This window comes from Heliangelus exortis, chromosome 3 (assembly GCF_036169615.1).
Source record: "Heliangelus exortis chromosome 3, bHelExo1.hap1, whole genome shotgun sequence".
NCBI classification, from domain to species: domain Eukaryota; kingdom Metazoa; phylum Chordata; class Aves; order Apodiformes; family Trochilidae; genus Heliangelus; species Heliangelus exortis.
This window is the reverse complement of record NC_092424.1, coordinates 12,557,692-12,581,738: the sequence shown is the minus strand read 5'-3', so window position 1 is coordinate 12,581,738 and position 24,047 is coordinate 12,557,692. Positions and strand designations below refer to the sequence as shown.

General features: G+C 39.7%; 1 protein-coding gene across 14 annotated transcripts in view; it reads right to left on the bottom strand.

Moving 5' to 3' along the window:
- Positions 1 to 11,127: 11,127 nt before the first annotated feature.
- Positions 11,128 to 24,047, bottom strand: part of LTBP1 (latent transforming growth factor beta binding protein 1) — a 179,394-nt gene continuing 166,474 nt past the window's right edge. For 13 of the 14 annotated variants that reach the window (XM_071739221.1, XM_071739212.1, XM_071739219.1 and 10 more), the window contains 3 exons: positions 15,974 to 16,096; positions 12,888 to 13,037; positions 11,128 to 12,174 (listed from right to left, as the gene is read on the bottom strand). In XM_071739221.1, the coding sequence (XP_071595322.1) occupies positions 12,005 to 12,174; positions 12,888 to 13,037; positions 15,974 to 16,096 (443 nt within the window). In that variant the 3' untranslated portion in view covers positions 11,128 to 12,004. The remainder of the gene's footprint in view (positions 12,175 to 12,887; positions 13,038 to 15,973; positions 16,097 to 24,047) is intronic. The other variant, XM_071739228.1, reaches the window with a different exon arrangement.

The following is a 24,047-nucleotide window of genomic DNA, read 5'->3' as shown; positions in this document are numbered from 1 at the left end:
CACACAGTGACTGCAGGAGCCAATGAAGAGTAGAATTGTGGTGTCCAGAACTCGTGGGGATGTTTTTAGTGCCCTGAAATTCAAAGTACCTTGCCTTTACAGTTCATGTACACTTTGTGCCTGGAAAACCCAAGCGTGTGAGCATGTGTGAAGAATGTAAGCAAACTCCTCCTTTTCAGTGAGTTTGTGTGATCAGAGTCATCTTGTTCATGTAAGGAGAATAATGAATTCTTCACCACAGAAGACTTAGGCTGAGCAGTCACATGGCAGCAGGACAAAACCACTGCTGTTTGTTAGACAGTTCAGAGAGGCCTTGCATAAATAATTTTGGTTTCTACCAGTGAGCCAAAAACCATGAATGTGGATGCTTTGATATGTTTTCCCCCTAGTGCTGATTACTGTGTTAATTCTAGCTCTGCATCTGGCGTTTGATAATTGGAATGGTAAAAATGGTATTTCAATTTCAATTTTCAATTTCCCCATGAAATTTGAACATGGAAGCTTCTCAGAACAACTTCCAAAATAAAAAGCTGAATTACCTGAGATGCCTTCTTCACTTTTATGCTGTCCCTCCCTTGTGCTGCTGAGCACTGTTGCATTACACCCCTCTTGCCACTGACAGTGGGAATGGGTTTGACATAAAGTCAGTGTGAGCAGGGTGGCACAGAGAGCTCGTTGTGCCTATAGTTCATTAAATACCTTAAATTCTGTATAGGGTTATCCCTGTCTCTCTTCTCAGTTGTCTCATACTTGCCTTCACATTTCATTGCCTCATGGACTATGCTGCAAGAAATTACATAGCATTCCCTGGTAAAGCTTTACTGAGGAAGAAGCAATAAACTGTTTTTATCTAGTGTAGCTCTTGTTTAGTCTACCTGACTTAACAACAGGAAAATCACTTGTCTCAGTAGCATTGAATAAATTATAAGGATACAGACTTTCCCTTTGATTTCCAGTCATGTTTAACACAGGTAGTTGGTTTGGAATGCAGTGCAAGCTGTGGGTCAGATTCATAGCTTCTACAAATTCGTGTTGCTTCATCACCTTTGGTGGAGCCACACTGATTTGAGTTGTCTGGGGGAATCTGACCAATGGATGTGTGCTAGTTTATAGCAGCTTAGGAGCTGTGAGTTGTTTTCCTCTCCTCTGCCACTCAAGCAAATCATCAAAACATAGATATATCCCAACAGATCTGCTCTTTACAGCTGTGGGGCAAGCTGAAGAACAGTTCACTGTGATGTTAAAAAAAGAAGTCAGGGAAAACTGCAGGTCAGACTGAAGCTGTGATTCAACATACACATAGAAGATAACGTGCTGATTGTCTGCCCTGTGTGTTTGTGGCCTCCTGGGGTTAGCTCAGTTGTGGTCTGTAATCCCTCATGCCATAAACTATTTGTGTGGGTTTTACATTGCCTGTGTGGTAATGAAGAGAGAACATGAATAGGAGTCTATGATTTGCTTTTCACCTTCCTGTTTACTGGAATATTTTTTTTCTCTGTACCTATAACAAACAACTGCTGATAGCACTGCAATGGTGAAGATTAAAATTAAAGCTTTATTTATGAAATGTTCAGGATCCTAAGGCCCAAACCTTATGTACATCCCTATCTCTTCCTTTTGATTAATTTCTGTACAAACAACCAGGAGTTTAAATCTTTTAGGGAGGTAGTGACAGCTGGAAACATTATCCTCATAGTATTGATGAGGAAACAGAGTAACTTGCCAAAGATCTCACAGGAAGTAATCTGGAAAGTTTATTCTGTTGGTTGTTTCTGCTTTTCATTTTTTCCCCCTTTGTATTTCACTTGTCTCTTACTCCCTTTTCAGACACGTCTTTGTATTCAAGGTTCTGTCCTACTTAGGGTGAGCATAATTTAGTCTTGCAGAGTTGATCTTTACTTCCAGCCAGCTCATGATTTCATCTTATGTTCCCACTTGTAAAATTTTCAAGCGAGCACTCTCGTGTTTTCTCCCCCACTTGTGAGAGGCTCCTATAAACATCTACAACATTATCTCACTGTTCTTCTGGAAAACTCTTCTCTGTCCTATCATCCTGCAAAAATGTCAACATTGTTGCTGCAGGGTGGCAGGTGGTGTTTTGTTGCAGGAAGGAAAAAGGGGCTACTTAAAATTTCAACAGGTTCTTGAACTGTAATAAATTACCTCAAACAAGTCCTTCTGGTGTTGCCCATCTTTGTGGGTGACTTCTCCGTTGTCCTTGCTGCTCAGGATCTGATGTCAAAAGTTTCCATTCCTGGCCATGACTCTTGGTCTTACATTGTGGGCAGCTCATCTCACTGTTACTGGCATTATCTCACTGGCTCCTTGTATATACTTTTTTCTACCTTTATAAATCTTATTTTCCCATTTTCTACTTCTGTTGAAGGAAAGCCTTTTTTTTTACACCACCTGGCACAACAAGGTCCCCCTATTTGTCTCCCATGCACTCTCAGTCAAAGGTATTAGTAATGGGTAGAAGACCTTAGGCATTATAGTCCAGCACTTCAGCCTTTAGATGTTTGATCCCAAAAGTCCACTTTTCTACTCTTGTCTTTATTTTAATGTGTCATCTATTAATTGAAATTTCCAAGGAAAAAAAAACAAACAGGAAAACATACAGCACTGACAAATTGTTTCCTGCTTTGCATATCATGCACTAATAAAAGACCAACAGTGTGTTTTACAGGTAATGCACTTCTAGCAAAAACACTTCCCTACAAGAATCTGTTGACTTTTTCATGGCTGCTAGAAGCTGGGTGCACACCATTTTATCTCTCATAGCCAGCTGTAGATTAGGAAAGATAATATTTAAAAATTGCTAAAATCTATCTGCTTTTTGGTAAGATGGTGGAGTTATGTTCTCATTTACACTGGTTTTCCCTTTGCTATAATTAGTTGACCAAGGTGAATTGCTTTCCCCATAGGTCAGGGTGAATATATTGTCCTGTACTTTCCTTTGCCACTATTCCAGGGGGCTCCCATTTGCTAACGAAACATTTCTGGATTTCAAGGTGTTGCTTTCTGTTTCTACCAGAACAGGGAAGGGAGGTGAAGTTGTGCCAAACACTGCCGTGCCAGCTTATGAAAGACACTGCAGTCCAAGCAGTGGACTTTGTCAGCCCCTTTGCTGCCATTTGATGTCTGGACTAAATGGCTTTTTGGGGTACAGCTATACAGTTCTCTTCTGGAGTCTGGGTCATGTTGACTGATAAACGTGTTCTTGTGCTGGAGTAGTGAATTGAACACCGCAAATGGTACAGGAACACAGACCCCTTTTATGGCACATTCTCTGGCAGGGGAGGTGACTGACTTGCCCTGCCACAACATCTCTTCAGTGCTAAATCTGCATTGCTTGCACCTGTCTTGAGAGCAGGTGACTGCTGCCATCTCCTCTTCTAAAGAGGAAGAGTTTCTTCTTCAGGGTTCCTGTCAGGTGCTGTGATCGCATGTCACCTCCTGTCTGACAGGAACAGGGCCTTTGAGATACAGGGACAGGAATAGCAATGAGCACAGTGAGACTCCTTAACCATGAGGTTTCTCCAGTGATTTGAAAGGGACAAGGATGACACAGTGGTTATTTGTTTGTTTGTTTGGTTGGTTTTGTGTTGGGAAGATGAGTGTGTTTTGTTTTGCTTTGGTTTTTTCTTTCCCTGCATTCCTAGGAATTGTTCCAGTGCAGTTAATGCTTTCCCCATCTCCTTGACCTGCCTGTATGAGATCGCTTTACATGAGCTAGACCAGCTGCTCACGGCCTGGGGTAGGAATTTTGTTGTGTTGGGAGATTAAATAGTTTATTTCTCATGCAACAGGAAGAGTCCTCAGAGTGTTAGTCAGCTGGGCTTTTAGGTGACAGCTTGTACCTTAAGCTATTATGGGTGTAATAAAAATAGCCCATGTTAGACTTAAACTGCTCTGTGGGAGCCTTTAAACTTCTAGCATGCTCTTACTCTGGCTTTGGGTTCAGGCTTTTCCTGGTCTTATATTTTTCAGAGGCTTTACATTTCAAATATTTCCCACTCTCTCATATTCTGTCTTCATGGAGCTGTTTCATAAGACCAATGTTTCTCTGTAAGATTTTACCATTCCTTAAAGGAGAACAATGAGGCACTGCAGATGCTGTGCTGACCTCTAGTGACAAAGGCAGGAGAAAATCTTTGCTGTTAAAACCCGTGGGTACCCCGGGGCTCTCCTCTTTTGTGCAGTTTTCAGCCCAAACCAAAAAGGCTTGATCTTTCCTACTGTATCTCCAGGTCTTTGTGATATTTACCTATATTTTGGTCCAGTCGCTGAACAGCTGGTGCTGTATTCGGATCTTCTGCTGGATGTGCAATGGGAGAATCCAATTGACTTTTATTAATTGTAAAATTCATAAATTTTGCAAGCTGCTTGTACTTTACCCCATTTGTGATGATTTATATAGTGATAAGTTGAGCCTCAAAACCTAGACCTTAAAAAGTTTGACTCTTATAATTTGCCTTTTAATTAGAAGTAATTGGGGAGTATGTTGAGAGTTGGACACAGTGATCTTAGAGGTCTTTTCCAACTGTGATAATTCTGTGATTCTGTGATCCTGGGAAGTACATTTTAGTTAATGTTTAACTTTTCAACTTAAGGGAATTTAAAAATCATATTCCCTGTTTTTCTTTTGTTTTTAGAAAAAATTACACCTAGACATGAGAAAATGTGAATGACAATTCCATTTTCATCCAGCTCACTGATGTGCAAATGAAAGGATTTCCCTTTTCCTGTTTTATTTTTGAAACTTCCTTATTCTGTGTTTTATATTCAGCTCCATTTGGTGATGCTACAGGCCAAAGAAGAATATATTAATTGCTAAAAGCATACTTGAAATTTCTTGCTTATAGTAAAAGAAGGAAAATGTACATCACATCTCTCTGAGTTGGCTTGGAGGTGGTGCCTGCTATTTCTGTGAGGAGAGAGATCACTGTGGTGGATGTGATCGTTTTACTTTGGCGGAAGATTTTTTTCCTGGTACCAGATAGTAGCTATCAGATTCACCACATGCCAAGTCTGTATTTAAAGACTGAAAACTACACTGTGGAGTTCAATGCCAATGAACAGGAAGGAATGAGTGCAGGGGATGCTGAGGCTTTGCGTTATGAGCAATGTGTGCTGAAAGCAAAAAGCAGAACCAGTAAGGAATAACCCTGGAAAGGGGTATTAAATGGAATAGAAAGGGGGGAATTCCCTTGTGCCCAGAGCTGAGCTGGACTGCTGCCTGAAGCAGGAAGGGGATGTGTGGATCATGAGAATATTGCCCTTTCACAAAGTGACAGTGACCACTTAGATGACAGAAAAGTGAAATTCACTTTTAGATGGAAACAGACTTTATCCTGCTGAGGATTTTGGAACAGGTCCGACCCACCCCTCTGAGCAGTTACCTCCTGGATGATAAGTGGCAGAAATCAAACTTCTAATGTGGAAGAAATTAAAATAAATAAAAAATTTAAAATCTGCTTAACTGTACTCAAAAATTTTCTGCCAGAGCCATTCCTTATTAAATACACATGGTGAGATTTTTCAAAAGATCTTGGCATGGTCTTTGCTGTGCTCCCACTGGAATCCATGGAGGTGCCACAGGTTTCAGTGGGAGGAGAGCTAAACCAATATGGAGTGCTTTGGAAAAAGCCAGCCCAGAATGGATCCTGGCAGGGAGTAGATAGGGATTGGAGGTGATGCTTAAATTGTCACGTAGAAATTTTCCATGCTGGCTAGCAGTACCTTCTCCATCCTCCTTGGTTCATAGCTAATGGAAAGCAGTGTGGCAAAGCATGATTTGAGGGGAAGGGAAAGTCAGCGTGGAAAGAAATAAGAAACTCTTTATTTCAGCCCTTCTCTGTCTCTTTCATCAGGACAAAATTTTTGCTGCAGATCTTCCCTTCTACCTGAAGGTGCCACTTAACTCTTCAAGAACATATTGCTTGATAGCAAGGAACATTGTGCATAATGCTCCTTCAGGATGGGATTCTCCTGAGATGGGCTGAGCAGACAGGTGTTCTGCTCCCTCCAAAATGAAAGGCACACTCCTGGCATGTGCTCAGGTGTGAGAGAAGAAGGGGAAGGGGTCACATCCTCTATGTCAGTTTCTCTGTCTCTCCCAAGGATAGGGAGCAGAGGCAACTGTGTCACAGTCTCCTCTCATGGAAAAAGGTAGCTTGGAAGGGACCTCTCAGTGCAATCTCCTGCTTTGGAAAAAATCAAATGCTAATGTCAAAGTTCAGTGAGGCTGCTCAGTGCTGAGGCACTGAGGTATTATTACAGCCCTACAGCTTGCAAGGGAGAAGAGCAGAGCAATCACAGGCCCCCAGGCACAGCTGGAGCAAAACATGCACCCTGAAGGCTTCTATTAGAAGTCTCCAAGTCAAAATACATGTCTGGTGATTCAGTGGTCTTGAAGGAAATGTGACATGGCTGACCTTCTGCATTTCTTTGGTGTATGTCATTCATTCCCCACCAGATAGTAAAATCCCCTAAGAATACAAGTTGTCACAGGATAATCCTGTGTCAACATGTTTTTTATTTCAGTACATGGGTGCTACCATGGTAAAGCTTGGCAGGGGTGGTGTGTTGTTGGGGTTCAAGATCTTTCACAGCTTTATTTGCAAGCATAGCCTGTGCCTTCTGTGCAGGTGGTGCTCCAAAAGGGTCCGTGGTCCAAAAGGGTCCAAATATTCTGGTTCTCCTTCTGTGTGAGGTTATTCCTGCAGGTGAATGCAGTGACTGTAGCCCAGTCCCTGGCGTTCTCCCAAAGAATGCTGCAATTTTCTCCCAAGTTGACTTCATCACTCATTGGGAAGCATTCAGCAAATGGCTGATTTCCTCCTTTGCTCAGTCTTAGTTACTCTGCTTCTCTTTTGCTCATAGCAAAAGCTTCCTTAGGTAAATTAACTCAGCTTAAAAACTTAGCTAAAACTTAGCTAAAAAAACTTAGCTTCCTTAGGTAAATCTCAGATCTTCTGACAGCAAAAGCTGAGTAAGTACAGGGAACAGTAGCCTCTGTGACATACCTTTTCTTTGCTTGGATTGCTCTTTGATGACTCCTGTGGTGTGCTTGGTGTTAGCAGGCTTCAGCAAGGACAAGCCACTTTTCAAAGTGGGTGGCATTATTAAAACAGCAATACTGCAGTCTCTTCTAGAGGCAGCAGTGGGGTTTTTAAATTTGTTGTGCACTTTGAAGGAATGCACTGTGGGTCAATTGCTGGTCAGATCAAGCCCGTGACATTCTCTAATGGTGTCTGTAACCTTTCCTTTTAAAATGTTAGAAAGAGTGCCAATGCCAGGACCCTTCTGCTGACATAGGGACACCACTAAAGGGGCAGTGAGGAACCCAAAACTCAAATTCAAACCTTCATTTAGGGTGAGGATCACGGGGTGGTAACAGCTCATGACAACCACTTCGGTGCCTTGGGCGTTTCAGGACTTCTCTTAGTCAAGAATTTATTTGAGCATGTCAGTTGCCACTGACTAGCTGAATATTTGTCATGACTGCCAGTTTTGTCTCTTGGATTAAAATTATCTGTCCAGCTGTGACTGTTTTTTCCCAAGGAATGTTAGAGCTAACTTTGAATAGCTGATTTTTCACTGAATAGCATCCCACCATGAAAGTATCTATTCATACCAAAGGTCTTTCTAGCTGAATAGTGTGTCACTGTAGTTCTGTAGTAACTTAATTCCCATGATAAAAATTTTGAAATTAAACTTCACCTCATGGGCAGCAGATCGAGAGAGATGATTCTCCCTTGCTATTCTGCACTTGTGAGACCCCATCCATCTCTAATACTGCATCCTGTTATGGTGTCCCCACCATAAGAAGGACACAGATCTGTTGGAATGAGTTGAGAGGAGGGACACAAAGATGATCCAGGTGCTGGAGCACCTCTGCTACAAGGAGAGGCTGAGGGTGCTGGAGAAGACTTTAGGGACCTTATAGCTGCTTTTCAACACCTGAAAGGAGCCTCCAGGAGGGCTAAAGAGGGACTTTTCGTAAGTGTCCAGCAATAGGACAAGGGGAAATGATTTTAAACTGAAGGAGAATATTTTAGACTGGATATTAGAAAGAAGTTCTTCAGTACGAGGGTGGTGAGGCTCTGGAACAGATTGCCCAGAGAAGCTGTGGATGCCCCCTCCCTGGAGGTGTGTAAAGCCAAGTTGGATGCAACCTTGAGCAACCTTTGAGCAACCTTGTCTAGATGAGAGGCATCCCTGCCCATGGCAGGGAGATAGGAGTAGATGATCTCTAAGGTCCCTTCCAACCTAAGCCATTCTGTGATTCTGTGATTAACACATAAGGGAACAAGCAGAATTCAGTTCTACCATGTCAGCAGTTTTATTTTTTTGTAGCAAGGAAATGGCTGGCTGAAAAAGGACTAATATTGTTTTTTTAAAGGGTCCATATGGATGTAAAAAGTATTGGTGCCATTTGGTATGAATTGTAATCAGTTCCAGACTCTGCTGCAGTCAGAAACTTGATTTATAGAATTGTGTGTGGTGGTTTCTGTATACTTAGGGCTTTCACCTAAGCCGCAGCTCTTGTAACAAGTAAATGGCTACATCCACAGTGTCCAATCCCTCCTCTTAATGTTGTTAAGAAAATGTTTGTTTAACTATGAATCAACATTGTATTCCTAAGCCCTGCAGCTTTTCGGGTGAAATGACAGAATGAGCCTTGCTACACTGAGGCAAAGTAGGTGGGCTCCAGGTCTGATTGGCTGAATTTCACTTAATTCCTTCACTTGTGGTTCCTTTGTTAAAGCATTTCAGAAGGCCTGGAGCCAGGCAATGTGGAATACTAAGCACTGAGATGTAAGTGAAGTTCAGGCTGTTTGGTCTGCTTTTGGCTCACTTTGTGTGTTTCAAGGCATATTAGAGGTAAGAAGAGGCTAAAGGGAAGGGCAGAAGCATGCACAAAGTTATGTTCTTTGCTTATTTAGTGTCTGTAATAGGAGAGCATAGCTGTGATGAGGACAAGCCTGTTGAACCAGGAGAATGTTTTCAAGCTTTACTTGGGGCTTAGGCCCACTGGTGCCCTCTTGAATCAAGCAGGGGAGATGGAAGGTGGTGGGACACACCAAAGCCTCTTTTGTGCATTGCTGGTAACAGAAGCTAATAGGCTAAAAGGGCTAAAAGGAACCAAAGCCAGTATATGCCATCTCTTCTGAATCTATTGGTAGCTTTCAAGCCTGTGGGCAGATCATGCACAGCACCTGGGTTTGGCAGTAGCTTTGTCAATGCATGTGCATCCATCACCCTCTGCTGGCACATGCAGCTGGAAAGGGATGCAGCCTGTGCTTGTTAAGAGTAGCAGGGATGCAAGGAGCTGGAGTTAGTCTGTTGAGGAGAGAGGGATGAGAAAAGGTTACAGGAACTTAGGCTCTTTTCAGTTTTGTTGCTCATGGAACAGCTTGGGTTTGGGCTGTTTTTTTCATGTGAAATAACACAAAGTAAGGGGTTGGAGTGTATATGGTCTGAGAATGGCCAAGTCCCAGAATATTTTAAACTTGTTTTTAAAAGGTGAAGTAAATCAGCAAGGAGCCAATCTTGTGGCTCAGAATTACATGTTCAGTACAGCATTTGTCCCCAGGCAAAGACTTCTAAGGGTACTGAAAACTGAGTTATTTCCTCAGCTGTCATACTGGTGTACTCCCAGGAAAAGCAGAGACCTGTACTGCCATTTTAACTCCTTAGCTGGGGAAGGACTGAAGCACTACTGGGATGCTGAAAATCTGAGGCTGTGGTGTTGACTGCAGTGGCAGCTCTGAGGCCTAGGCTGTCTTTCAGAGGTGAATACAACCACTTTCTGAAGCAGAAAGCTGTCTGGAGGGGGAAATGGGTGGGGAATTGTCTTGTCTGAATTTTCATGAAAGTTGAAAGCAGACCAGAGCTCATCTTGACTCCAGTTTTAACTGTGACTTTGGTTTTTACTAAGATCAGAGGATTAACCCTAAGCAGGACAACTAAGAGCTCATTAGTTACAAAATTTCCCAATATGCCCAGACTTTCCTCTTTCCTTTCCCCTTGACCACAGCAAGTCTCACTTTTAAACATTTTTTTGGAAATTCTTTTGTAATTATAGGCCAGCTCTAGTGTTTGTAGTCCAGATCTCTGAGTGGCCCTCCACCTCTCCCCTGCTTAATTCCAGAAAAGCCAAGGAAGCTGGGCACTTTAATGAGACTTCTAAAGGTCCCTCTTCACACAGTTGTAGTCAGCATTTTTTCTTGCATCTTAAAGTACCAGATATTAAATACACAGTATCTTCACTAGTCCTAGTGCCAAATTCTAGCAGACAGATGAGGGGCCCTTGAAAGGACAGATGCTCCCACATGTTAAGTGGCACAATGGTCTTCAGTGAGATCTTCTGAGTGTGCATTACTATGATGAAAGGAATACAAGTTACAATATTTTTGCTTCAGTGGCTGACAAATATTGGAGAAGAAATTTGATTCATAACCAAGTGTTTATTTTTTTGGTGAATTGAGAACTAAAAATCTAATTTTCAGATGCTAGGACCTAATTTGACCCACTTTTTAAAGTCTCAGGCTATCCTTTTCCTTTTAATGCAGGGCAGATCTAAAAGACACGGCAAAAATGTTACATATGGAAAATATCAAAATATCCCTGTTTTGTGATTTCCAAAGCAAACTCTTTCACTCTGAAGAAGGTCAAAGTGAAACATCTGTCAGTCTCCTAATCTCTTTCACTCCTTCCACTGAAAAACAGAGCTGATGGGAAGGTACAATTCATCAAGAGAAAGAAATTCTACTGCTTTTCTTCAGTATTTTCTAAAAACGAGGCCATCATACTGAAGAGCCTTATTTGCAGGATTAGTAGGAAACCTGCCTAAACCAGGAAAGAATAAAAATTCCATGGGAATCAGCTTCCAAGTCAAACAGTTTCTGTAGGTCTGTGTTTGAAATTTTCCCTCTGGAAGCCTAACTTCAGGTATTGACTAATTCAGATTCTGGTCTTATTAAAACAGCATGAGAAAGAAAAAAATCCAGACAATTCCTTGTAACTATTGTAATGTAAATTAATTCTAGTACTGTAAACACCTGAAGGGTTGAGTTTTGAACATAAACAGCAATAAAGATTTCTACAATTAGTCAATAGTTTTTTTCTAAAAAAAAGGTAATTTTATTGAGTTTTAATATACAGCTTTAATATGTTAGGGTAATCATACAAGATCTCTCTTGCGTTCAATTTACACATTACAATACAAACGTGAGCTAAAATCTTTTTGTTTTAATGTACAAAAGGAATCCAATGTTGTCCACTAGCAGCTTTGAACTTGGCAAGAAAGGTTCTAAAGACTTTAAGTGCAGTAACAACCATACAGAATACAAAATGAATATAAGGACTTTTCGCCAAGGTATATAAACATTTGAAAACAAATGGTGTCTGCTCCACAGGGCAGACAACTAGCAAATTAAAAACAAGTCACTGACCAATGTTCCAGAGAAGGAGGAGCATTACCCTGTGTAACAGTTCTTATAAAATGGCCTAAGAATATCTCTATCATAGAATTTGTACTGATCAGAAAAAAGGTCTGAAAAGAAACAGTAGGCAAGGAACTGAACAATCAAAAAAAATGACATAGCAATATAAAATATTTCCATCACTATTTAAATGCCAAATTAATCAAGCAATAGTTAAAAAACAAACAAACAAACAAGAAACCCAAAAAAACAAAGCTCTTCTGTTTAAAGTAATAGCACTGTTTTTGCTTATTTTCAAAGATTCTTTTTTTTTCTTAAGAACACATTATATACTTGATGGTTTCTTTTGTACAGAGTAATGTGTTCATTTGGTCTGTCACTTCATTGAAGCTGATACACAGTCAGCCCATCATGTCTCACCTTTGACACATTTGAATGCTTTTCTCTCTCCCCTTAAGTTTGCTACTCCGGTGCCTTCTCAAGTTAAATATTTTTCTTCCTTTTCTTTATACAGTGCAGAGTATATGGGCTTAGGATATGGAGATTTTCCTCTACTCCAGTTCACTGTCTGGTTCTGAGTTCAGTGGTGTGCAGTAGTTTGGCTTATCTGAGGGTACGTACCCTGGGAGACACAAGCACTTGTATGAACCTTCTGTGTTAATGCATTTGGCATTCTTGCAGAGAGACATCCTGTTGTTCAGCTCATTGCACTCATTCACATCTGCAAAAACGAAATATCAAAAGACATCTGTATAAGTCTGGTGTGTAGATAGTACAGAGATTAGTACAGACCTTAAGCTGAAATGCCCATGCACAGACTCTACTGGGCTTCTGCACTGAGGGTTGTTCATCTGCTCACTGACACGTGCCATTTCCATGCTTTATTTAACTGAAGACATAGTAACTAGATATCCTGCTTAGCAGTTATGCAGATTTAGTAGTTTGAGAGTGAGAGGAATAGTTGGGTCTGCTGACAGTTGAAATCAGTGAGAACCAGGGGCTAAGCCCCACCCCAAGTGGCTATCTGCATATTTAGGTGATTTGATCACTCTGAAAATCTCCTGCAATTACTCTTCTACTCTGGATCCAGTTCCATGCTCTTAGCTCAGTAAAGCATTTGAAAAAACTCTTTTTCCATATATTAATGTTAAATTATTGATACAAGTTTTAGCTTAATTACACAAATGTGTGCCTGTTCATTTCTAGGCTAACTGAACACAGCTGTAATGGCCAAGAGGAACTGAAGAACACCTACACAGTTATTTCTATAACAATACTTAATGGCCTTTGCAGTAATTCACATGAAGTAGGCAACATCTTTAACACAATTCAGGTGATCATTCCTAATCCCTATGTTCCAGCCCCTCCTCAGGTCCAGTCACTCAGTAAACAGACAAACTATCAGAAGATGATGAAGTATTATGTTGTTCTCACCAACACAGGTCATTTTGGCCATGTCCAGGTGATAACCATCAAAGCAGTCACAGGTGTAGCCTTCTTGGACTCTTACACATCTGCCATTTTCACATCCATTCAGAATACCACATTCCTCTGCTTGTAACTCCTCAAAACTGTTCAGAAAACCTGAGTGGAGAAAGAATTTCAAATAAGTTAAGTTATAGAGCTGCTGAACAAGTATGTCCAAACGTACAGTCTGAGTCTGAAATTCTCTCATTTACTGGAATGTGACTTTGCAGAAAATAGGTCAGCTTTAGTGGATCTGCACCATCTGGAGTTTAAAATGCAAAAGAAAAGTGCTGTGGTATGTTCAAGATGAAAAACAAATAACTTGGTGAACTCTAAGTTTTTGGTATGGGTTTAAAATCTGTGACCTTTTTTCTGTTAAAGGAAACTGTAATTTGAGGGAGGGTATATTTTCTAAAGGATAAATATTTTTTTTCTAAATAGCACCTTTTATTTGAATTGTTATGCTTATCAGCCTTTACAGAAACAAATGTAAGAAGTGGCAAAGATTTCTTGAGGAGTTTGGGGTAAAAGTTCCTTAAAATGGTATTCAAGAAGAATAAGGTGCATGTAAGGGGGAGAGAGATGCATTCTAATTTATCTTTATTTATTTTTAGCATATTGAAAAAATAAATTACAATTGCCTTAAGGAAAGTTAGAAGAAACCAGAGACTGCTTTCCTGTTGTGGTTTTGGTTAACAACCCTTTGGCTGGTACTCCAGCAACTGGTGCCAGTACAAATACCTATAATCTACCAGTTGCTCCTTGTCATAATTCTAGATAGTGAGTAGTCAAAGCTAAATAGTTGTCTTTGCATTCAGTAGTTTATAAATGCCTCTTATGCTCCCTGTCTTAGGGCTTTGACAGTTATGCTTTTATGTCTAAGAAAATTTTTACTTTAAAAATTGACATATTTACATGCTCAGAGATTCTCTCTAGGACTGAATTGCTCCTGTTAATCCTGCACTACTTTTTTGATTAGTTTCCCATTTGTGGAGCAGTGATGTAACAAGACTGCAGATGGCAGTCAATCACATAAAAAAGACTTTTGAGGAAAAAGTCAAGAACCTTCAGAATAAGCCTAGCAGCATAATGAATACAGCACAGAAATGGAGGGGAATCGGAGCTGGAGTAAAATAGATCAGAATACATCTTCCCATCTGTACCATAACATATAATTAATACAGTGACTCCATATACCACCTACTGGTTTATCTAAAACCTGTGTATTGATTTACATTGCTGCAACAGTTGTGATGTAGCTACAAAGAAATATAGATTTCTCCCTTTCCTTGTGCTTATATCCTGTCTTTTGTATTTACTGTATCCTCTCTTGGTTCTTGAGGCCCTCTTTTCTCTTGCCCTGCTCTGCCTTTCCTACCCTGCTCTTTATCACTCCCATTTCACCTCTGTACTGTAATTTCCACTCCCTTTCTTTATGATTACACAGATTGTTTCTATCCTGGATTTTTTCTAGCATGGTGGGATTCTTAGTAAGGATCATGTAGGTCAGTCATACACTGAATAAATTCTGGAGACACTGAACACATGCTGCAATGAAAGTACTTGCTGACATATGCCACATCACAAGAATATGTGTAATACACAGAATGTACACGTCTATATTAAGTAAGAAACATTACAATCTTTTCAGTGAACCCAGTAAATACCATCTCAGTGCAATAATACTGAGAATACTAAACAGACTGTCATACATGTGCTAAACGTTTTGGGGTTTCTTATGCATTTGCTTGTCACTGTATCAAATTCAGTGAAAGGATGGGAGCAAGAGACACGAGTTCTTAAGCCTCTGTCCCCAAGATGGTGTGGACTCAGCTGTGGATTCAAAACTGTCCACAGTTTTATTGTATTTATTCACCACTTCTAGGAACTTGCAAAGAGCTTCTTACCCACTATTACATTTATCCCATCAGTTACCCAGTCATCTTTCTGGGCTTTTCTTTGTGTTTTGTAGTTATCCCGTGTGACATGTGAATTATACATCAACACTCAGTACTGTTTAATTTAAAAAATCTGAATACAAAGAAAACATCTACAATTCTGTGTTGAGCTAGAAGGTAATTTAGATGCTAAGCAGAAATTAACTGATTAACCCAGTTTGTGTAGTTCTGCATAAATGTTTGAGGTACAATGTGTGCAAGAAATGCCTATCACCCTTCTAATAGTGTGCTGTAACCCTCCTGCCCTTTTTTGACCTATTACCATTACTTTAGTAATAACTCCTAGGATAGGAGAAGCACTTTGGGAAAAAATGTAATGACAACTTGTAGGCCATGGGTATAAAGTATGGGAAGTTTTTAGTTCCTTCTGATAGCTCCTCTTTTCTTCTTTAAAACTGTAATGAAACATGCTGGAGCTGAGTTGAGATGTTTTGATCTGTAAGTATTCCTCTTCCACCGACCTAAACAGTGAGCTGGGCCAGACCTGTAAAGAGCCCTGATATTCCTGAAGAACAACTGAGATCTGTATACAGCCCCTTGCACCCTGCTTGGTGGGCCATTCCATCTAGCCTAAAGGCTATAAGCATGCATATTTTGTGACCATACTGTGCTGTACATTGTCACTGTTGAGTGAGATTGACTTCCACACTCTCCATTTCCCCTGTGTAAATTCTGCTGGAAAATCAAGCAAAAGCTGGCATGAAGGAATTTTTTTTTTCTTTTAAACTAAATGCACTCTGCAGAAATCTGTCCCGTGCTCCAAAAGAAAATCAATTTGTGAGAAGGAAAACTGGCAATCCTTCTTGACCTTTAGCTCTTGGTAAATACAAATTTAGAACACCTGTCACAAACTATTTCACTATACTAAAAATTAATATTGTACTCAAAGCCCAACTGGACTCTTTATAACACTGGCTCTTGAACCAGAACACCTGACTGAAAGCTGAAAGCTAGTGTCATAGGAATAACTAGAACATAAATAGGCCACATTACTCAGAAGCAAACAGAATAATGAAGCCAGCTACAGGGAAATAATCCAAGTTACAACCTCAACCCTCATTTCAAGTATTTTACATAACAGGGAAACTTGCTTACGGTCTTCAACAAAGTATGGATTAGTTTCTGGAGTGTAGTGCTCCTCGAAGTCAACCAAAGCATCTTGTCCATATGGCCGTCGAGATCCTGGAACAGGAATGTTGCACAGCTGGGCATAATCCTCTGAGGGAAGAAAGAAAATAGGATATAAAACAAATCATTCTTGTAACACAGGCTGCATTACATTAGTCCCAGGGAGCTGTGGTTCATATTAGCTGGATATAAACTTATCTTCCTAGAAACACCATAAATCTGCAATTTTAACAAAGCATTCTCTCTTCAAGAAGTATGTCATTAAAATGTTAATGAGCCAAATACAGGCTATTAAGTCATAATAGGGATGACACCAGGGATAGATTTGAGTCAATAACTGTACAAAAGTTATAGGTCAGGTTCTTCTGGCCTGCATGGGAAGCAAGAGCAGTGGGATGCTGTGTATCCTGCTGCCAATGCACCCTCTCCAGGGCTTAGCTATGATTACACTCTTCATTCTGATGAAACAAAATCTATCCCACTCCATTGTGACTGCTCGCAGAAGCCACCCCAAAGGAAGCAAACTAGAGCAGGTGGGGCCATATTTCTGGCATGGGCAGCCAACCTGCAGAAATCACAGAATTAAAAATCCTTCTAAAATAGTCCACACTCATCTGCAAACTGCATCTTCAAACCACAAGCTCGAATATGAGTGCTGTTCAAAGTCTCCTTGGCTGTGAACTTTGAAAGGCAAGGAAGGCGAGGGAGAGTCCATGTCTGAAATGCTGATGCAGATTTTTTTTTTCCTGATTGACTGTGCCATCTGTTTCCATTACCATTTACTAAATTATATACAAGGCATTTTATTTGAAAAGAGAAAGGTTGTTAAAATACAGCAATCCAAATGCTACTTTACCCTTGCTACAGACTATTTAGCATCTGTTTCTCTGAAGATTGCTTGGTGTTCTGAGAATCAGGCAGAGTAGGGATGGGAAAGAAAACCACCAAAAGAGAGAGAGGAAAAAAAGCCCTAAGCAGATACAAAATCCAAGAACTGCAGATGGTTACAGAGCCAGAAACCTCATGCTGTGTAGAACTGTCCCAGACAGCAAATAGTTGGATAAATCCAGACTGCCTCTAGACAGTGCAGAGCACAGCCCCACTTGCTGCCCAGCATTGTAATTTATTTTTTTTTCACAGGTAGTATAGTATCTCCTCCACCTGGAACAGTTTTATTTTGTACTGAAAAAAAAAAATAGCGTTTAAAAACTCTGAATTCTGTGGTCAACAAGTTGGCTCCTTGAGAGCATAGACTATGGAGTACTGGCAAAGCTTGTCTTGGCACAGCCAAAACTGCCATTGGTGCCAATCCAAGCATGCTGAATATATTCCCCAGAGAATGTACAAATCATTGTAAACTTCACCACCTTCAGCTTCAAGTGCAAGGTGATTTTCTCTGATGTCCATACTCCAGAATATATCTATTTACAGCAATAATTATATTCAATCAACCTTCTCTTCTCCCAGATGAAAAAAAGTGTGTTACCCAATGAAGACAGCTCATGGCACATGAAAAAAAAAACAGCATGAGAAAATAAACGGCATATAGCCAATGCTACTTATATACTTTAATGCAGAGCTTCTCACTGAGATACTATGATAACAGGCATAGTTTTAAGAGATGTCACAGGAGCAGAAAAACCCTCTTTCTTCCCTACTTCTAACTGCAGAGAGTATCCATATATGAGGACAGCCAGGTTATCAGGTCAGACTGACTCCTTCATTGCTTTGTGTTCAGCTGCTCATTATGCCCAAGGGCTTTTGATACATAAACAGAGAAAAGCTGTGCAGAAGTGTAAAAGCATTTTCTCACAGATGAACACAAATGTTCTTGGCAAAGGAAATCTATGCTCTGCCACAAAATACTGATTCATCTGGACTGTGTGGAAGAAGCCACCACAAAAAAATAGTGAATGGCAAGGGGAAAAGGCAAAGCAGGTCTGAGGAATCACAACTACTTTCACATAAACATGACGGTCAAGTTCTGAATGCCTGTATTTTTAAGTCTCATTATCAATAAATTAGTGGCTACAAAATCATGAAGAGCTATTTTACAGCATACTGTAAACTCAGTCTTTGTTACAAGGAGTTGTAACTGTATCAAGGTCTTCTATATGGCTATACATACAACTGTGAACTATTAACCTCTTGATGTCTATTATGCTTAATTAACTATTTATTAACACACTAATATTTTAGTAATTTATACATTAGTTGTATATAGACCTTAATAAAAAAGTTGGCAGAGCATTAAATAATCTAAAGTCACTTTAGAATGTATACACCTATCCTTAGATTTATATCATTGTTTGATACACAAATGTGATGATCTGGAATTACCTATAATACTCTCTTAATCCTGTATGTTCTTTTTAGTTGTCCAAATAGTGTAGACTTTATCTCTTGTCATTTGTAATGTGTTGATTCAGTTACCAGGTGCTCAGAAGATAAACCCAAGGAGACCAACAGCAATCCATCTAAGAAACCAACTACAGAAACTCAGGACCAGTAACAACAGCAAGTTACCCATGTCACCTTGCTGAGCTTTTTTTTTTTTTTTTCCTCCAGGGAAGAAAAGGGTGGGCAGAGAGGAGAGTACAAAGACTGAAAGACAATCAAGGGACCACATTCCAAAAAGACCATGAGAACCAGCATTTTGAAATAAGGTAGAGACTTGGAAGCCTTGAAAGTATGAAGCCAGAGTTCCCATCTGGAGGACAGAACAAGTTATGGCAAGACAGATATGTATGTACAGTTTCTGTTGTTTTAAACTTTTCTCCTTGCTATGCTATATTCCTACAGTTCAAACTGAAAACAGTGAATTTCAGGTCACTGTTTTGTATGCTGGCCACAGTTTTCCAGGTAAGGCAACTGAAGTGTGGCAACAGAATGCTGTAAAACTTGTGGGTTAAAGAATGACTGGCACACAGAAAGTAGCAGCAAGTATACAAATGAGAGAAGAGCCTGATGTTGCCCTAGGGAGATGACAGTAGACTTAGATCAAGTAAGAGAGCAAGGGAAAAATGTGCAACTACCTTTGAATGACAAATACAGTTTAGTTGTTACAGAAATGAATGCTCATTTTCAAAATAATATTTTGTGTACAGTGAAAGAAAAAAAATAATTTTCTGTGATTCTCAATTGATAGAACCTTCTGCATGGATTTTTTTTCTATGCTTTGTCATCTCCTGGTTGTGATCAAGAACAATACAACTGCAGCTCAAGGGGAAAAAAAGGCTTATGTTTTTAATATAATTTAGCCTATCCACATGTTTCTTAGTTGTTCTAACTTTCAAATGATGTATTGAGACTGCTTGCTAAGTATCTTAGGATAGCTATCACAAAAGGAAGCTGATGCATACTTCCAACAATGTAAAGGCCATTTTTCTAGTCAGATGTGTGCATGTAAAACAGGCGTGTTAGGGGATTATACCTAGATGTACATGTGTACTGGCATAGCCATTAGCTGTAATTGGTGATGAAAGCTAGGATGACAGACACAACACAATGAGAAATTGGCTAAACTGAGTAGCTTCTAGGTGCTTGTGCAGCTGTGCAAATGTGCATCTCATTTGCATATGCAGTTGTAACTGCACAAGCCTGTGTGGGCCTTATTTGTACCTGGAGGCCTAAAAATCCTAAAATCTCTAATCAGAAACATTATTCCATATATCATGTAGTGAAAGCAAAATATTATATAAAAAAAGCTTTTCCTGACATAACCATGAAATAACTGCACCACAGAATAACTGCACCACAGCCAATCCTAGCTCCTGACCATAAAGCAAGCTTTATTTCTGGTCCAGCTCCTCAGAAATGCCACTCACACACACTCAAAAAAGGAGCCAAAGCTATCAACACCAAGGCAGTTCTTTCAAATTATTTACAAATGCAACAGTTTCACCATGAGATAAATCACTGGAGAGAAGGACAAAGCCAAGAAGAAAGTATTTATTACATGTAATATATGTCCCTTCCTAGCCAGAGGTTCTGGACATCAGTCCGAATTGGTTAAAGAGATTTCATCTGTGAACCAAAGCTGAAGATATTTCTTCTCTGTGTTCAGACTGTGCTGTATGACAATTTAGATAATTTCATGGACCTCTTCCATGACAAGATGCTGAGGTTTGTGATGGACAGCATTCACATATTTTCTATAACTCTTGGCACCAAAGAAAAAGGGAAGGGTACCAGCCTTGAAGAATCAATTTTTTTGAATTAAGGATCAATTCCTTTCAAATTGAGGATTCATATCCTCACATGGGTACTCTAAATGAGACCATCAAGGAAAAGTGCAGTGGTATAGCTCTTGTTAAAATTGAAGTAATTACCAACCTGATTATTTCAAAACCTCTTCGTAGTCACCTTTTGTTCCTCAACTAATGCTGCTCAAATTTCCTAAAACAATCTTTTCTCTCTTACTGCTTGAAGTAGACTGTTTAAAGTTTTTAGTACCAGTCAGGCTGTTTCTGCCACAACTTTGCAAATGGCCTTCTGACTCCTTGCTGACTTCCATGTATATTTGGAATGTGAGCACTGATGGTCTTCAAAAATAGAAATTAAAGCAGCTGAAAATCTGCAAAATCAAGCATAGAACTTCAAATAGTCAAGGGCCAATCACTGTAATATTTTGAGCCCAAAAGATAACCCATTTGTCCAGAGATCTTACCAGAGTGGAAAAAGGCACGATGCCATCCTAAATAGAAAGACAAACAAAGGTCTCCAAAAATCAATCCAATGCCTCCCTGCTAATCTTTACGGTCTCAAAAGAGGACAGATGGAAACTCATGCTTTACACACACTGGTTTTCCCTGAACTTCCAGACCTTCATGAGTGACATAAACCAGAAATAAAGGGAACACCATGTCCTCATAATATAGAAGCAAAGAACAGAACTAACTCATAGTGTTTACAAAGGATACACAGAGTTCCTTGCAACAAAACAGAATCCAAACAATCTGTTCTGCCAGAAGTGACAGAATTCAACAACTACATGTAGGCATCTCCAAGGGTCTGCACCTCAATTAATTATCTGGTGTCTCTTTTTGCTCCATGGGAAGACAACTGTTTCTAGGACACAATCTCATCCTAAAGTAAATGTCTAGAACAGGTCAGAGGAATCTAATGCTCAGGATGTCTATTTCTCTTTCCTCAAGGAACAGAAAACTGGTAGGTCCATCAGAGATGTGGGTTTCTGAATTAAAAAAACCAAACAAATAAAAAACCAAACCAAACATGTGCAATAGGCCAAGGGAAATCCTGGAATATACAACACCCCACATAACTCATGTTACCCATTACCCTTAGTGTTCCCCTTGTCTGGGCTTTGCAAGAGCTAAGGTGGACATAAAGAGAAACTTCAAGTACAACATAAGCCTTCAGCAGTTCTTTATTTGACTCCTAGCCTCAAAGCACATCTGTAACATTTACTGACTGGAGATCTATCATTCCTGCAGATCTTCCAAAAAATAATAGTTTCATAATACTCCACAAACTACTAGGAATTTAAAACTTACAGTAAAAGAGTAAAAGGTAGGTATAAGGTTACACAAATAAGTAGGCTGATAAACTGAGTGCTGGTGTCCTTTAAAGTTGCCTATGGATGTGCTCATGATGTTATCTTACTCAGAACACCAACAAGGTCTTAGTTACAGATGCAGTAATCTACCTCTACTCTCAATAGTTACTCAAACATCTGTTAAGCTGCAGAGTTCCAGACCTACCATACCCCCTTTTTCTATATTAAAACTTCTCCAAGCAGACAGCTATAGTAGAAGTAAGTACTGTCCTAAACAGACTGGCATATCTTTAGTTCAGGGACATGTAATTTCACCTTCCTAGCATCCTGAGGTGTAACAGAAGCACAGTTGGTATTGCACTGCAGTAACAACTCAAAGATCATTCTACGAACACAGAAATAGGCACTCACCCTAAATTAAACACTGACCCCAGCACCCCACCTTACTCAACATTTTCTAGCTGTTACTTTTGTCTCCTCCCTTCAAATCTCCTGTACCCCTGTAACAATGCACCTTGTCTACAATCCACTCCAGTCTCCTAAGGGTCTCATGGGAGCTTCTGGAGTCTCAGCAGGTTTATAATACAGGTGCTACGTGTTCAGGTTCCCATGGCTTTATTTTAGAGTCCTGATATTTTTGGTCTTGGCCAATTGCTCTATTTTCTGGCATGAATGCTTTGACACAGCTGCTAAACCTGTCAGTGGTGTCCTGCTGCCAGGATGGATGGAGATAATAGGGTCTTAGGGCTCTAACAGTAAACTGACTAAGGAAGCAGAACTTCTGAAGGCAGGTCATCCAACAGGGGTTTTTTTGGGGGTGGGTGCAATGAAGTAAGGATGTTTTGTTTTAAAATGCACTCAATCATATCACTACAGTTCATGTTTGCACTATTTTGATCAGGACTTCAAACTCATTTTTTGAGTTTGTTCCTTGATGTTGTCATCAGAATATTTATCAGTCTTACTGTTATTAAGACGTTGTTCTTCAGCTGCAATACTTGAACAGGTGCTACTTATTTTTGACTCAATGTTTCCATGGGGTTTCTTTGAACAAGCACCCATTAGAAGTTTTTAGAAGACTTAGCAACTACATAAATTCTGTATGCGTGCAATTTATATGGATCATTTTTTATAGAAGCTCTTGGGTTTCCTGCTGGTTTTATAATGGATGCTACTTAAACAGGGCATTTAAAGCTTGTAATGAAAAATGGAAGTGCTTCCAAGAAAAGCTGAGACACAGAAGTTAGAGCTTTTGTTTATTATTAAAATGTGTATTTCTTCTAGAAAAGACTGGCAAGTGTATTGCTTATGGTAGTAGGCCTCTATTTCCCTCTTTCTAAGTGCAGAATCTAGATCCCCAAATGCCAAGGGAGTAAAAGCAAGGTAAAAGGAAATGACAGATCACTGAATGATCCGTTCTATGATCCATCCAATTTCATGGTGAAAATCTTCAAGTGATAATGCTTTTTACATCCCCAGGTCTCCTTTAACATGTATCTGAAAACTTCAGAACACCCCTAACTAGGGAAAAAAGCAAACACCTTCAGTAGTAAATCTGGCCAACACAATATACAGGTATTAAAAATCAGAAACTCCAAGTTCCCCAGCCAAGACCTGAATCTGTGATCCACTAGCCCAGAGGTGTGAAAGCACTCCATCAAGCCAATGATACCACTTTAAGTGCTGCAAACTGACATGTCAAAAGAATCATTTATTTAGTTCAGTCAGCTTTAAACTTGCCTTGATAAATATTTCTGAAAACAAAAGCTTCCAAATTTGTGTGTGTGCACATGTGAAAGAAGACATGAGCATATATCACCTCCACCGAGAAATGTAAGTTTCTGTGTTTCTTCTGACATAAAAAAGATTCAATATGCTTTATTTTTTTTAACCTTGTATGTTTCAATCCATAAGGATTATTCCAAGTACCTGGGATCAAAGTATGGCTTTTAGTTTCAGTTAAAGCAAATACTTTTCAATGCATATTAAATTTTACACCTGAAGAAAGATAGATTTTATGATCCAACATAATGCTCTTCAGCTTTGACTGAGGGTCAACCAAGTGACATTTAGCATGTTATCCATCAGAAATCCTCAAGTAATTAAAAAAATTAATTTCTCATGTTTTTCATAGAACTAGTTGTGATCTGCACCTCGTTATAGAATTGCTGCTCCAAAATCCTGTGGTCCTCATGATCAAAATCCATCCAATTTAAAGCTAAATGTTCATACTGAACTTGTTCTATTTTCTGTTCCTTTTCTGTTTTATCCTGCTTTAAATGTAACTAGCTAGAAATCTTCAGAAGCAAGTCTTGGAACTACCTGAACTCTCTCTACCAGGAACAGCTTTCCTTCCTTCTCTCAGGACTGCATGTCTGCATGACACAGATGGGTCACTGTCATAATGTGATGAACTTTGTGCAAAGAAAAACTCCCTTATTCTTGCTCTGTCTTTTCAACCAAGAAGCTCCAGGTCATAGCAACAATTATTTGCTCCTGACCTGTATTTTTTTTCCCTTACAT